General features: G+C 41.3%; 1 protein-coding gene across 2 annotated transcripts in view; it reads right to left on the bottom strand.

The window, feature by feature from the left end:
* LOC127431520 (contactin-associated protein-like 2) overlaps positions 1–16,414 on the bottom strand; it is a 588,401-nt gene that overhangs the window by 233,679 nt on the left and 338,308 nt on the right. For both annotated transcript variants that reach the window (XM_051681959.1, XM_051681960.1), the window contains 2 exons: positions 12,389–12,538; positions 3,298–3,460 (listed from right to left, as the gene is read on the bottom strand). In XM_051681959.1, the coding sequence (XP_051537919.1) occupies positions 3,298–3,460; positions 12,389–12,538 (313 nt within the window). The remainder of the gene's footprint in view (positions 1–3,297; positions 3,461–12,388; positions 12,539–16,414) is intronic.

The following is a 16,414-nucleotide window of genomic DNA, read 5'->3' as shown; positions in this document are numbered from 1 at the left end:
CAGAATTCAATTATCATCACACATGATATCAGTACAATGAAAAGATGATTACAATGAACCATTTAAATAGTCAGGTGGATATTAACATACTTTAAAGCTAATCTGATTAGATTAAAAACAAGATGCTTGGCCCCTTAATTTTTTGTAAATTGGAGGCAGATTAATGTTTTCTTCTACAATGAATGAATACATTATCCATCACATCTGCTTGGAAATCCTCCAGCCTCGGCAATGAGCATTATTTCACAAAAACATTAAAGCTATAAATTGAACTGTCTACATATTCAGCAAACTGACACAAACAAACATCAAAGCCAAATTACTTATTTACTTATTAATTATTACAAATAATTAACATGCAAAAATTATTCAATATCATAATTCTGTAAATAAATATATAGATTATTTTGAATAATGTTCTGAGGTCTACTGACATGTGTTAAGCATGAATACACACTACAAGACTCAAGCACGTCAAGCTGTCTTCTTTGATGTTTTGAATCAGTGACTGGTCTGCAACAATAAGTCTCAGATCTCATGATAAATGGTCGTGTATTGTGCGCATTACTGCAACATTCCGGGACAAGTCGTAGAAGCTATGACAGATTTCAAACCAGCTTGATATCTAGATGTCTTGTTGTCAGGTGTGCGCACTGTCCCGACGAGCAAGAGACCGACAATGAGCCAAAGCCAATGAAATATAGAGAGAGCGCAAGAGAAGAGCAAGGTATTGGGAAGCAGGAGACAAAAAATAATTAGGAAATAAAACATCACCCACATCTCCCTACCCGCTCTATTCTTTATTTTCAGCAGTTTTTTTTCTTTGTAAATAAGCACAAAACACAAAAACGGACGCAAGCTGTTCTTTCATGTTTTTTGCAAGAGGAGCAAGGTACTGGGTAGCAGGAGACTAAATAAAACATTACCCACATCTCCCTACCCACTGTCTTTATTATTTTCAGCTTTTTTCCCCTTTGCAAATAAGTGCAAAAACAGGTGCGAGCCATCTTTCATGTTTGTTTACTTATTATCACGAACTGCCTTTAAACCCTCCAAAAATTGGTCCCATTCACTTCCATGGTTAGTGCTTCATGCTAACCCAGATTTGTGCTTTTTTTTTTTTAAAAAGTCCAAATTAATTTTTGTGGTAATAAACATTATGCCACAAATGCTGTCAATTGAGCTTAACTTGTATTGAACACAGACTATTCCTTTAAAACTGGGTCCAAACTGTTTTCAGATTTGTCCACTTCAAATACATTCAGACATTGGGCTCAGGGTACCACTGCAGCGGAGCGCCGCATAATTAAAACGAGAGTTTAAACTTTGCTGGCTACGTACGGATTTAAAAGGAAATAACCACAAGATTGGAAAATTTTAAAAAGCAAATGCATGTACAAATACAATAACTTTACAAAATTCTTCAATGTGTCTGATATCAACATGCAGGGACACAGATATGAAAAGCACGCACACCAGAAGCTCAGTTACAGGTACTACACTAAAATAACCAAATTCTACTCTAAATGTCATGTTTGCATATAATTAAGAGAAACTGTGCACCAGTTTTCAGTGCTATCTTTCTCTTCTTTTACTTTTTGGGGGTTGTACTAGCTTGTATATTGATTATTGTCTCCAACCGGGAGACACAGACCCGATCAACACCGATTTCACAGCTGATTGCTATTAACAAGTTAATTTACAAGTTGTGAAAGCAAAACTTTGTGTCTTACCTAATGTTACGTTAGTAGCCTTCTCCCCTGTGCCTGGCCGTGACGCATATAATCCATCCTCCTTGCCAAGAAAGTTGGTAAAATACATCCAGGTTTTCTGTGATTCCTCTCTTGCTGATTGAAACAGCATAGCTAATCCACTCATTATTTCAGCTTCAAAAGTCCACTTGCTGTCACGGTGATGGATGACAAACGCGACTTGTTTAGAATCAGCTTTGCAGCTTTTTTTTGTATCTCGCATAAGATAACTTCAACTGTTTGCCCTTTTGAACTATAATAACGATTGCTCGTTCATTGCCACGGCTGCTAACGTAAGCATTGCTAATTTGCTATCGTGTGCCTTAACTCCACTCTGCCTCCGATGTCACTCAGCTCGTTGTGGCTCCGCTCCATTTTTCACCTTATTTCCCGCCCACACTTTATCATCCTAATTTTACAATGTTGTAAGTCACAACACACACACACACACACAGCACCATCATCATCAGCGCCGTCTGATCTTGGCTGGGTCTTCTCAGATCGACTCGGGTATTACATATAATGTTAAACAGACACAGGACCCGCAGCACAAGATTGGGACCTGACCCAGACCCGGCTGACCATATAAAATGTGGAATGCGTATGGGTCCCGGGTCGGGTCTCGGGTCCTCGGGTTAGAGTGGACCCGTGAAGACCTCCAGTACACAGGTCCTCAGTCAGGGATGAATGGTTGTGTAGTTGATACACCCAGTCTGCGATCAGTTGTGTAGTGTGCACACCAGCACGAAGAAAAAATTCTGTGGGCGGTTGTGGCTCAGGTGGTAGAGCGGGTTGTCCACTAATCGCAGGGTTAGCGGTTTGATTCCCAGCCCACATGACTCAACATGCCAAAGTGTCCTTGGGCAAGACACTGAACCCCAAGTTGCTCCCAATGGCAGGCTAGTGCCTTGCATGGCAGCTCTGCTGTCATTGGTGTGAATGGGTGAATAAGATACAGTGTAAACTGCTTTGTAGAACTGTTAAGGTTAAAAAAAAGGTGCTATATAAAGTGCAGATAATTTACCAAAACGAAACTGCAAGTCATGTTGTATGCACTTGCCTTAAGGCCACATTCGCACAAATATGTTTTCATTTTAAAACGCATTAATTTTGCTACGTTTGCCCCTCTCATCCACACTAGAATGGTGTTTTTCTCCACCGAACACTGATACTTTTGAAAACGCTCTCCATAGCCACAGACTTTGGAAAATTATGAGGTTAGGAAACTAAAAACAGGGTTTAAAACTTGGATGTGACCTAAATTCAATAACAACTCAAATTCAATAACAATTTCAATGGTAGATTTGGCCAAACATCTGCTCTCTGATTATACTCCTTATTTGCTGTTGAGCTCAAGGAATAAGGAATGCAGAGTAAGGTCAGCTCCAGAGAGCACAGGCAGACTGTGACTGGTCCTGCCCCCAGGGAAGATACTGTCTGTAGGGATAAGCCACTGTCTCAGTCTACTGCACCCGGTGATCACCATACTGTCTCAGCCAGTGTTTGTTTAACAACAGGGCAGGGAAAGAAGGGTTGGAGCGCTAACCTGTCAATGATGGCACACATGTCCAGGCTGACATTCTCGAAGGCTCCCATCCTCCCCTGCTCCACTGCAGTCAGGTCGGCCAGCTGATCGTCCACCTGAATGAGCTGCATGCAACCCTGGAATGAGCGCTGGGATGGAGATGCTCTGGTTCTTAAAAAATAACCTAAACAAACAAATGAAACATAGTTATTTACCTGTAAGGAAATACTACAAATGCTACATGCCAAAAAAGAATCAAGGCACTTTATGATAATCAGGATTAAAGCTGATGTCATTTCTGCACCACTTGTGTAACCAAACGGAATTTCAAAAAAATATATATTTGTTTTCAAACAGGTTTCCTTAACAGTTCTCTTTTCCATCACTGGTTAAAAAACAGATAGCCCCCAAAACTCATGCCATTGGTTGAGCCACTGTTGATATGTCGGGCTGGTCAGGGTGCTCAAACAAAAAAAACAATGTTTTGATAGCGATTAATTTTTGGGGAAATTAATCTACAATTGGCTTACTTCTCTCTAAATATTAAGATGGGGTATGAGAAAGTATTTTAACATTCAGCTCCAGCTTTTAGCAAAATGTTTAAAAAAAGATTTGCAAAAAATATCTTAATCATAATTAATACATTCAGAAAGCCATTTTTTTTTGTAGTCAGAATTCTAATCCTCATAATAGGGGATGTGTTTGCCAAGACTCTTGGCTGTTAATGCAGAGATCAAAGGTCCAGTCTTAGTTATCGGCAACCCTGAGCTTACTGAAAGAACCCTATTTCCATTATGCCCTCAAGGCACTTAACATCAGACTCAATAATGGGGTCTGTGTACGGTGCATTGGTTTGCAAAAGGTCACATAAATGTAACGTAAAATCAAAGTCACTGTGTGATCTAATGTTGTAGGTGTGAAAGCTGGACATGTGGATACTGGGGTAAAACCTATCAACCTAACCTCATTAACTTTGATAACTCTGACAACAAAAAAGGTCATGTATATCCCAACCAATCAGCTAAATTCAACTCAAACTACTAACGTTACAAATGAGACAAAAATACCCTGAAACACTGAACAAAGCTGCGTCTATCATTAGAGGAATTTTCCCACACGGACTACTAAAACAAGAACCCTGTATTCCAGGGAAAATATGACAACCCTAAACCTGAGAGATCTGGCAAATCCACAGGGTTGTTCAGGGTAAACAAAGCCTTCCCCTATGATGATCACAGGAAGGCCTATTGAGATTCACCTTGCAGCCCCCAGACATTAATCTACAAATTAGAGCATCTGGAAGAATCAGCCTTTGCTTGGAGCTTTTTTGATAAAATAGAACTGAGGAGACAAACAAAGTTCCTCAAGTTTGCGAGGCCATCTGTCTTGTCTGCTTCCTGCACCTGTCCAAGAGTCTATATGCCTGAGCAATCAACAGAGGAGGATGAGGAAGGGGGTTTGGTATGGGGTGTGGTGGAGGGGAGCTATTGAATGAAACGCTGTGGGAAATGTGTCGCACTATAGAGGGAAAACAGAGGAAAAAAACAAGCATCTGCTGACAAATTAAAGCAGGGCTTCAGTGGCATCTCAATGATTGCCAGGATTTGTAGGTATCTGGGAAGCTGCCAATAGCAATGGTTGATCGACAAGGGAGGCAGGAAAAGGCAGCTTTTTGTCAGCCACAACTGGATGTGACTTATTGGTGACTGCATTCGTCCCATTCCAGTTTTGTAATTAATTGAGGATAGTTACTTTTCTGACAGGATGGCACTCTAAATTACGACAGAGGCACACAACTCAGTCCGATGCACACTCCTGTGTGTGTTTGTAGAGAATGCATGAGTGTGTATACTGTATGCTGTTGATTTTACAGGCATTGGAAAATAACTACTTTAAGATTAATGACTGTCTATGTGCTCCATGTATTATTCATATTGGCATATGGAATATGGAAGAATCCTTCGAGATCTCCCTGTTATAAACTTTTATACTCACCAATAAGCCTAGTGCAGATGTTAACCACTTGTTAACTACTGGTTTACTCTGCTTTGGAAGTTCATAATGATGTTATGGACTATCTAATATGTTTCAAAGGAACATTTAAAAGCACCTTTTCTTAATTTCGCTCTATTATACAAAACCTGGTCTTATTACATTACATTAATTACAGTACATTTTTGCAAAATCAATTTTATGTGACTTGTATCAATTTTACGTATCACGGCATTTTCTTGGTGAAATAAACACTAGAGGCACCACAACAACAATGATTTTTATTCACTTTCACACAAATTATGAGTAAAAGGTAGATTATCAGTTCATAAACACATTCTCTTTGCTTAACATTTAATGTTATCTTATGACATCAAAAGTGCATGACTTGTAAGACATAAAGTTTGCATTACATAACCAACTACATTTATAAATGTATCCATGCATGAAAAAGTCGTGTGGTAGCTCAATTGATAAAGCATTGTACTTGCAATGCGGAATAACGGGGTGTGAGTCCAGCAGAGCACGCAGGTCAACACATAAGTCAAAAGAGTCATAGAAGCACCACAAAATGACAAGGTTGCTTCAGCAATTGTGGTTTTCACCTCACATTTGCTTTTATGACACTATCACTTAGGTTTAAGGTTTATGGTAGGGGTGTCGTTTTTGTTTAATTAAAACTTGACTGAGCATTAATTTAAAAAATGTAGGGCTCTATTTTCGTGAGTGCGCAAAGCGCAGTTCTATGCGCTACGACAGTGCGCAACATCTCATCCAATTTTCATGAAAGCACTAATTCTAAGTGCAATTTTAAAGCCAGAACAAAGCACAAGTGGGCGTGGGTGGGAATGTTTGCGCTACTGTGCGTGTTGGCGTGCAAACTGTGGGTGTATTGTATGTAAAGATGTTACAATACCACATCTTATCTCAGCGCAAAGTCCAAATTCAGTTCCTGCATTTGAAGATTGCAGATTCCACCAGCAGGTGGTAATAAAGTTAATGTCCAAACTCTTAAAATATAGTGGAACATTAAATTAAGTCGTAGCCGTTTTGAGAAAAATATTGTGTTAAATATTGTGTTAAACTAGCCTATCTAAAGTTCATGGCTTATCATTGTGTTTATATTTACAATTGTATTTATGATCTAATTTATATTGGTATTTGTAACAGTTCGTAATAAGGAGAAAGCAGGAGTGAACAGTCGACGTATCGTTTATTTTACACTCAAACAAAAAGCAGCCTTCCAGCAGCAACTTAAATCTGGCTTTCCGCCACACACACTAACGTGTCTTTGGGCACTCCAATACACACACACACGCATGCACGCACAATAGACAGGCGTGCCAGTCTCTTTCTCTGTTTTCTCCGGTGTCTGGCTTCCTTTTAAACTCACCCGCACCCTCACCAGAACAAGTGTTAGACTTATTATAAACAGGTGACAATCCTTACTGTTCTCAACACTCGACCACAACCCCCGCCACAGTATTTTTTTTTTTTTCTGTTGTCGTAGAGTGATTTTTAAGTCACTGCAAAAGGGCCTGTGGAAGAAGCTGGACAGAGTAAAATGTTTGGATTTGGTATTATTTTTTGACCACTTCTTTTTTATAAATGATATTTTAGTTTAGTTTAAAGTGTAATTTGAATTTCAATAAATTTTTTCAAAATCAAAATCGACCAGTAGAAGTCCATGCAGATACAGTCACTGTTAATACTAGCCATGATTTGTGTGTTATTAACAATACTTAATTTAAAGCAGCATACATCCAAATTCTGACAAGAATCACATTTTCTATGCGTTTAAAAGAAGCGTGTCACTGTCATAGAAATATGCCTGGAATTCATCTATGTTAATGCACAAAGAATGTAAGTCCATAATTCTATTCTTTTAATTCATTCATTACAGTCCATTTACATTACCAAATTCTTATGAATGTACTGTCTTTGTTTAAATCATTGGCGCTTGAGGGAATGGACTATATAATAGGACACAGACTCTGGAATAACCAGAGAAGAACCTCAGAATTGAATTGCATTTGGTCAATCCCTTTTGTGTGTTGCACACATGATTTCGCCAAACCCACTTGCTCCTAGACTTAGTGCATGCTTGCATGAAAATACCAAAACATTTTGGCCATGCCCATTAACTTTGTGCTTATGGCTTAAGGCATTGCTTGCGCTTAATGCTTGCACTCTTAAAACAGGGTCCTTAATCTGTTTTTAATTTCACATTTGCTATTTATGACAATATTGCTTTGGTTTAGTTTTAAGGTTTAGGTTAGGGAAACAAGGTTTGTGGATTAAAAACTGGATTGAACATTAACCTTAAAAACCTAATCTCTTTGGAAGAAAGTTTAACTTGCTTTTAGCACCCCACAGTGGACATTTCACCTCAAAACTGCCACAATAGATGTAATGAACCATGTAATTTCATTTAGCAAAAAAGTTGCCACAGTCATGTAATTTTCATGAGATCAGGATGAAAAGAATAAATTAATCAGAAACTATGCCAACACTGAAACAAAAAAAAAAAACAAACAAACAAACAAACAAAAAAAAAAATACTTCAAAGTTTTGATTGTCCAGCCAAATAGTGGTTATAAAATAGCCTCACTCTGTTTCCAAAGCGTCTGTCACAGCACAAATCATAGTCTAATAGATCCAACTCCGGTAACTTAATTTTGACAAAATGTGCAGTTACTGCATTTTGCCTTTGCAGGGCAGTATAGGTTGATGTGCATTGTTTTCTTTATTACAAAATCCAATCTACTGCAGTCCTCCATCAGACCATCATTGATTTGGTGAGGTCTGCCACAAATGTCCAGAACAATCCTCTGTTAAATGAAGTCTTGGTTTTCTTGGAGAGATAAAGAACTATCCTCCCTATGTTTTTTGCAACCAGCTAAATACATGCAAGACATCAGACATCAGGGACTGTTTGGAGGTTTTCTGCTTACTAGAAAATTCCATTAGGTCTTAAATGATCGAGCATGTGTTATAGCTAATGATGTTTTGTTCGTGAGAGACACAAGATACATGAGAAATGAAATCTTAAGCTCATTTTCAAATGAGGAAGAGATGAAAAGCTCAAGATCTGTTCAAGATCACAGCACTCTAAGTCTGAATTGGATACACTGTGGCATTCATTGCCCATCAAGGTCCCATTGGAGACGTTTGGAAAATAGTAAATGATGCATTTTTTTCTAAAGTCTCATTTTCAGTCAGTGCTGTGTTATTCTATAAATACAGGAAAAAAATGATGTTGGTATTGTGTTTAGTCCTTACAGTGTTTCAAGCACACAAACTGTATCAAAGCTCTACCTATTCTTGTAAAAACACTTCAGGTGCCTGCATCAGGCCAGCTAGCCCTGTAATGAGGATCTGAATTAGGTGTATAACTGAGAAGTTACCAGAAGCTAATCTTGCACAAATACACATTACTGTCTTTGCTCTTTAGAGTCATAATCTCAAGGCCAATAAGAGTAATAACCAACCCAAAAAGGCACAGAGGGTTCACTTTCCAATCATTGCAAAATGCAAACGTTATCTTTTATTTATCCTTTTTTCTAGGATTCTGCAAGAGCAAGCTCGGACAAAACTGTACCCACACAGGATGATAAAAAATTTAGGAACTAGAAAAACATACAATAGCATAAATATTCTCACCAGACGCATGAGTGATTTCCTGCCACCCTGTTTGTACCATTTAAACATTGAGGGATTTTTCTGCAGAAAAATTATGTTCAGAATTATGCTTAATCTGTCTCTGAGAAACCAGCCCTCGGTCACACAATCGACCAGATAAACAAGCACCGCTCCAAGCATAGGAATGACAGAAATAAGGGAGAAGGTTGTGTTCTCTCAATCTGTCAGCATGAGAACGTGAGTCCACAAAGTGCTACAGCTGCCTGATTGAGAAGAATGGAAACATAAGAGCTGCCACAAGAAAACACTTTTCATTACCCGTCTCAGGAAACTCAATCTGGCCTGGCATGTTTCGCTGCTGACCTTGCTATCGCTAGAGCTGACTGATCAGAGTCCTGCCTTTGATGATTATGCCACATTAAATTTAATGTGCACTGGCCCATGCTTTACAATTAGTTTCCTAAAATAAACAGCCTCAATTACACAGAACCTGTGTTCATGCTGGTGGTTTCATACGGTAAACAAAAAATCTGGTGCGGTACTGTGATTAGTACTTAAAAATCTGAGTTTATCTAAAATTGCAGGCTCAAACCCCAGAAAGGTCAATTCTTGAGCTAACACCATTGTGTACTTGATCAAGGCAACTAAGGTTGTTCCAGGACAACTGTCCGTATAGTAAAATTGTTTTGTATGTTGCTTATACAAAAGTCTGCTAAATAAACAATAACCTTTCTTTTTAATACATATAAGTTCTTTTTAACTTATTTTTATAAAAACCATAGATGACTGGCCATAGCGAGTACCAGGAGTTTTCCCAGCGAGTCAATTGACAAAGCTGTTGTAACCCAATTTATATATAAAAAAATTGTTTAAGCCCATCTGAGGTACAGGAAGCTTAGTTTAAAGGTGCTGTGAGCGATTTTAGATGTTCTGGAACTTCCACCAGACATAGCCACAGCCCCTTTCAAAAACCCCGCACTCCAAAGACATGAGCACATACTTGGAGATTGTTGTATTGGACCAGATGAAGGGGGGGAGTGTCCATTTCCCAGGACCAGGACACTGTACAGCAGTGGCGGACTGGGAAGAGAAATCGTCCCTGGATTTTACATAGACACCGGGCCAAATGTTGTTGGGGGGTTAGGGGTCGCTGTCCTTTTCTGAATATCTTTTTGGCCAGATTTTGTTCAAAATGACGTCACACCCATTTGATCTACAATTTCGTATGAAGTATATCGGGGCCTTAAAAACATATGAGTTGCCCTGTGAATGCACACAATGATTGACAAGCAGAAACAAAGGATCTGGCAGGCCCATGGACATTTTGTCCCCCGCTGTTTACCCAGCCTAGGGCTATTGAAGAGACAGGTGTGATATTTCATGGTACTTATTTCAGTGATATCTGTAAAAAAAAAAAAAAATCACTTACAGCACCTTTAACAGTTAAATATTTAGTTTAATATTAGCACAGGCCAGTTACATTTGTGGCTATTGGACAGCCCAGAGTGTGTTTGTTTACCTGTGTGACCCACTGAATAGTGCTCTGCAGACCAGTTTTAAAGCACAAAACTAGATTTCATTTTGTGCTATCTAGGACTGTTCTCCAGACTAGGACTACTTTGCCATGCAAAGTCAAAGAGGAACAATATTTAGTAAAAAAGAGGACCAAATACAGGTCTTTCAGACTACATCTCTCCTGTGAAAGGCAGGTTTGGCTCATCTATGCTCAGAAAATGTACTTTAGTGTAGAAATTGCAATAGCTATAAAATCCACACTAAAAGTAAAGCAAACCACAGTATTTGAAAGCCATTTCTCTCAGTTTCAGTGCTGGCGTAGCTACTGCATTTTGCCTTTTGAATCAATGTCTTGTTTGAGTATTTTTGCAGCATTTCTGCCACCAAGATGGAAACATTTTTAGCATATATGGCATATACTGTAGATCGTCTTCTATGCTGAAAAAAGATCCAATGACAGTAAACAAATCAGACAGCGCAGACATATCTCTTCTCTAGCAAATAATAGTGATGGATGGAAAAGCATGATTGATACTAATAGTTAGTGAACAGTTGAACCATCGGGAAAGCAGTGAGGAGAAGTCAAGCTTTTTGATCTCATTTAAGAGGCTGCCAAGTGTAAATGTGCTGTCAGGCCTAGCTAGACCTAGAGCAGAGGGACTACATTTCTTACCTAATTTAGCTCTTTTTGAAGATATGCAAGTCTGATAAAGCTATCAGAACTGCTATCCCTCAGCCTAAACAGGCAGTCAGCTTGATAGTGTCAGACACTGCTGTCTATCTGAACTATTGGTCTTCCTTTATATAGAAGTCTCTCTGAGCTACTGAACTGCTGCCCACTTTCTTATCTTTGACTTCCTGCTAATGGCATGATTGGACAGATGGCTGGCTGAAGAGGGCACAGGGGTGGGTATGTTTTTATGTTTCAATAGTGTGTGTGTGTGTTTGTTTGTGTGTGTGTGTGTGTGTGTGTGTGTGTGTGTGTGTTGACATATGCAACTTTGGATCTAAAACTTCAAAAAAGGCACACAGAAAAAAAGAGGTCAGAGTGCTCCCACTCCTTTAATATGAGAAGATGTCCACTCCAAGTTATATTTGCCCCTTTTTGAAATTGTGATAGAGGCAGTCATATAAAAGTCAAAAATGACCCTGACTCGTTGTGCCACTTTTTAACACCCCAAATCCAAACAAATCAAGCTGACATCTTTGTAGTGAGGGAAATAGAGACAACCGAGAACTTTAAACAACTTCCTGATATCCATGAAAGTTGTTGAATTTATGACTACCTATTGACTACCAACTAAAGACGTCAGCGATTAGACAAGCAAACTTCAAAGCTGGTTTTTGATGGCTTTGCCTTGAGAGTGAGCTGTTGACTGGTTTACATGGTCTGACTTTGTCTCACATTTGCCTTTTATCTCAGTCGCATTGTGTGGCCCAATGTTTTCAAAGACGGAGTTACTGCTTTAAGTGAAATTTTAAATAAGTAATATGTATGATAAATGTCTTATTCATTTGTGCATCAAAACTAAACTGACATTCCCCCTTGACATTCCAGCCCCTAATGAGAGTTAAAAGACAATTGAAGAACCTCAAAAGAAAAATATGCCTTTGTTCATTTAGTTAGTTTTCCAATTTAAAGAAAAATATATATAATACCATATCAGCATTTAATTAATTGAATTAATGCCCATCATGCTTTCTTTAAAGGATCATCTTTATACATGCATAAAATAACAAGTTCTCCAATTCTTTCTAGAGCTGGTCTCTCCAGCACCATAAGGCTCAAAGCATAAGTGAATTCAAAGGCCTTTGTAAATCAACATCAGCTTCCAATGCACTGGGGAAAGTAAGGAGATCTAAGAATATATTCTCATGGTACATTGACGTCGAGTCTGGCAATGATTCTCAAAGACAGTCTTGGTAACTGAGCTAGCAAAGGCAAATACATTTTTGCACTTGCCTCCAAAGTGGTATGTGCTTCCTGTTGTGATCATGATAGGTGAGTTGGTTCTAACAGCCGATGCTTCATTACCATCAATGGTCAGCATGGCAAAGTCCTCTTTGGCCAGGAAACGAACATCATGCCATTCTCCATCATTCAGGCCAGAACCTATAACAAAAAGAAGGAAATAGAAAGTACATTAAAAACATCCAAAATAACAAAAGTCCACCAGTGTTCTGCATACTTTATTAATCTTGCAACCTATTTTTTTGCAGCCAGTCAAAACCTATAGTTTCACCACTAGATTTTACACTGTAAAAAGGGGTTACTGTCAGAGTGGGTGAGAGACAGGACCCAAACGCAGAGGAAGACAGTCAATGAGCTTATTAGTAACAATACAAAAGTTATTTTCAAACAAAGTCAAGCCCAGGCGACGGTTTCCCCTGACACGTGGGCAGAAACAAGGAATCCTCCTCCAAGGGAACTGGGCGGCAGAGCAATGATCTCCCCCAACACGCAGGCAGAGAAGACAGTTGAAGGCAAGCTAGAAGGTAACCACACTTCTAGAAACAGGCAACCAACAGACACATGAGAGATCTCCAACTTCAAAACAAGAGAGCACAATTAACATTTGACAGAAAACAATACATTCACACTGACAATCACAATAACAATAATCCGACGTCAGACATGACACACGAGGGGAATTCAATAAGCAGGGAAACAAACAAGGGGCAGGTGCCACTCGCAGCTGAAGGTTGTAATGATCAGCGTTCCCATGGAAACAATCAGGGTTCCCATGGAAATGCTGATTCAGCATGCCAGCAGCACCTGAAACACATAAGGGCAAAATGTAAACGCGCTTTGACAAAAACAGACATGGAACGATGATGCCACGGCCCTGTCAGACAAAACACAATTTGACAGGTTGACAGGACCATGACTCACCGGAGAGCGCACGGCAGTAACACGTGCATGGTGATCCCAAACAACCAGACCTGTGCGCTCACACAAATGGGGGTACACGAAACACAGAGGCAGGCCGATACTGCCATGGTCCCGTGACAGTAACCCCCTCAAAGGGATGCCTCCTGGCATCCCAAAGGGAACATCAAACAAAATAAAAAATAAATAGTCAAACAACAAGAACACTTAAAGAACAAGTAACACCATAGGAATGGAGGGAAGGGAGGGAAACCAGGGAGGGAGTTTAAGGAAAGGGGAGGGATCTGGCGGTCTGAGAGGGGGCCTCAGGGCAAAGACAGGGTCTAGCGGCCTGAGAAGAGGCCTCAGGGAAAAGGCAGGGTCTGGCGGCCTGAGAGGTGGCCTCAGTGCGGAGGTGACAGAACTGGGTGGTGGACGCTGGGCAGGTGGCAGAGAACTGGGCAACTGCTGGACAGGGTTCAGGGGGGAGCAGCTCAGGGGGCGGAGGTGTGGACAACTCAGACGTGGACGCTGATAGCGGCAGGAGAGTGGCCTTCGTGGCCATGAGCACTGGCAGCTGCAACTGGGGAATGGCCTCCGTGGCTGTGAGCACTGGCAGTGACAGGGGAACAGCTTTCTTGTTTGTGAGAGCAGGCAATGACTGTGGAAAAGGCTCCGTGGCTGTGAGCATGGGCAGGGACTGGGCAACGACCTGCGTGGTTGTGGGCACTGGCAGCAGCCTTCGTGGGTGTGAACACAGGCAGGGACAGGGGAATGACCTCCGTGGTCATGGGCACTGGCAGTGGCAGGGGAACAGCCTTCGTGGCTGTGAACACAGGCAGGGACAGGAGAACAATCTCCGTGGTCGTGGGCACTGGTAGGAGACCAGCCCCATGTCTGTGAACACAGGCAGGGACAGGGGAATGACCTCTGTGGTCGTGGGCACTGGCAGTGGCAGGGGAACAGCCTTCACTGCTGTGTACACAGGTAGATACAGGGGAATGACCTCCGTGGTCATGAGCACTGGTGGAGGTGTGGGAACAGCCTTCATGGCTGTGAACATAGGCAGAGACAGGGGAACGACCTCTGTGGTCATGGGCACTGGCAGTGGCAGGGGAACAGACTTTGTGGCTGTGAACACAGGCAAGGACACGGGAATGATCTCCATGGTCGTGAGCACTGGCGGTGGTGTGGGAATAGCCTTCGTGGCTGTGAGCACAGGTAGAGACAGGGGAACGACCTTTGTGGCCACTGGCAGCGACTGGAGAATGGCCTCTGTGGCCGGGATCGCTGGCTGTGACTGGGGAATGGCCTCCATGGCCAGGAGTGCTGGCAGCAACTGGGGAACGGCCTCCGAGGCTGGGAGTGCTGGCAGTGACTGGGGAACGGCCTCTGTGTCCGGTAGCGCTGTCAGCGACTGGGGAATGGCCTCCGGGGGCGCTTGGGGAACAGGAGCCCTTCTCCTCCTCCTTCTCTGGGTGGCCGGGAGCACTGCTGTGGGAGCGGCCTTCATGATCAAGGACACTGGCACTGGGACGGCCGAGGCTTCAGGCACTGGCTCTGGGATGGACGAGGCTTCAGGAACAGGCTTGTTGACTGTGGAAGACATGGGCACTGGCTCGTTGACCGTGGCAGGCGTGGGCACTGGCTGCAACTGTTGAACTGCCGTGGTGAGTTCCGCAAGCTGCGATGCCATCCTCTCCAATACGCGGATCGAAGCGTAAAACTGTTCCTGGTACCACCTCAGCAGGGCCTCTTGCTGTGAGAGGGCAGAGTGAAGAAATTATTCCTCCACTTGGTTCTGTGTGTGGTTGGATCATTCTGTCAGAGTGGACAAGAGACCCAAATGCAGAGGAAAACAGTCAACAAGTTTATTAGTAACAACACAAAAGTTATTTTCAAACAAAGTCAAGCCCAGGCGATGGTTCCCCCAACACGCGGGCAGAAACTAGGAATCCTTCTCCAAGGGAATTGTGCGCCGGGGCAATGATCTCCCCCAACATGCGGGCAGAGAAGACAGTTGAAGGCGAGCTAGAAGGTAACCACACTTCTAGAAACCGGCAACCAACAGACACACGAGAGATCTCCAACTTGAAAACATGAGAGCACGATTAACATTTGACAGAAAACAATACATTCACATTGACAATCACAATAACAATGATCCGATGTCTGACATAACACACAAGGGGATATAAATAAGCAGGGAAACAAACAAGGAGCAGGTGCTGCTCGCAGCTGAAGGTAGTAATGATCAGCATACCCATGGAAACAATCAGGATTCCCATGGAAATGCGATTCAGCATGCCAGCAGCACCTGAAACACATAAGGGCAAAACGTTAACGCGCTTTGACAAAAACAGACAGGGAACAATGATGCCACGGCCTTCGTCAGACAAAACACAACCTGACAGGTTGACATCACTGGACCCGTGAGCTCACACAAAAGGGAGAACACAAAACACCAAGGCAGGCCGATACTGCCACGGTCCCGTCAGGCAGAACCCCACCCTGACAAGGTGACAGTTACATGCAGTTAAGGTGCAATTTCACTTACAAAATTATTTAATTGGTATAACCTAAGGCAGTCAGATTGATTAAGTCATTTAAAATAAAATTTTTGACTTGAATAAAACCAGTTAATTTAACATAAATTTAACATGAAGCAAGTTTTAGTTTTACCTATTACCTGGCAATTTTTTATTTATTTATTTAACTTGTGAATCCTTTGATATAGAAAAATGATTTTTGAAAGAACCTGGGATTTTCAACTTCCACCATCTTGATCGTTCAAAATCGTAAAAATAATTTTTAACAATTTGGACACCACATTTGTTTCGTGATGATCTTCAGACCAAGCCTCATAAAAATTATCCAAAGGATTTTTGGATTTTCACAACCTTCTGTAATGACATTTGAAGAAGTCGATGGAAAACAGAAGTCAGGCTGTCACATTGTCCTTTATAAGAGAAACTATGTGTCATTGCAACCATGATCTGAGCATACCAGCGAAGTTTGGTGACAGCACCACCTAGCAGTCAGAAAATCATAAAATGTGATATGTTAACTAACTTTCCAACAATTTTAGTCTGGTCTCTTTAGATATGTCTAGTTATATTT

The sequence above is a fragment of the Myxocyprinus asiaticus genome, chromosome 41 (genome assembly GCF_019703515.2).
Source record: "Myxocyprinus asiaticus isolate MX2 ecotype Aquarium Trade chromosome 41, UBuf_Myxa_2, whole genome shotgun sequence".
Taxonomy (NCBI): Eukaryota; Metazoa; Chordata; class Actinopteri; order Cypriniformes; family Catostomidae; genus Myxocyprinus; species Myxocyprinus asiaticus.
This window is presented reverse-complemented; position numbering and strand designations above follow the sequence as displayed.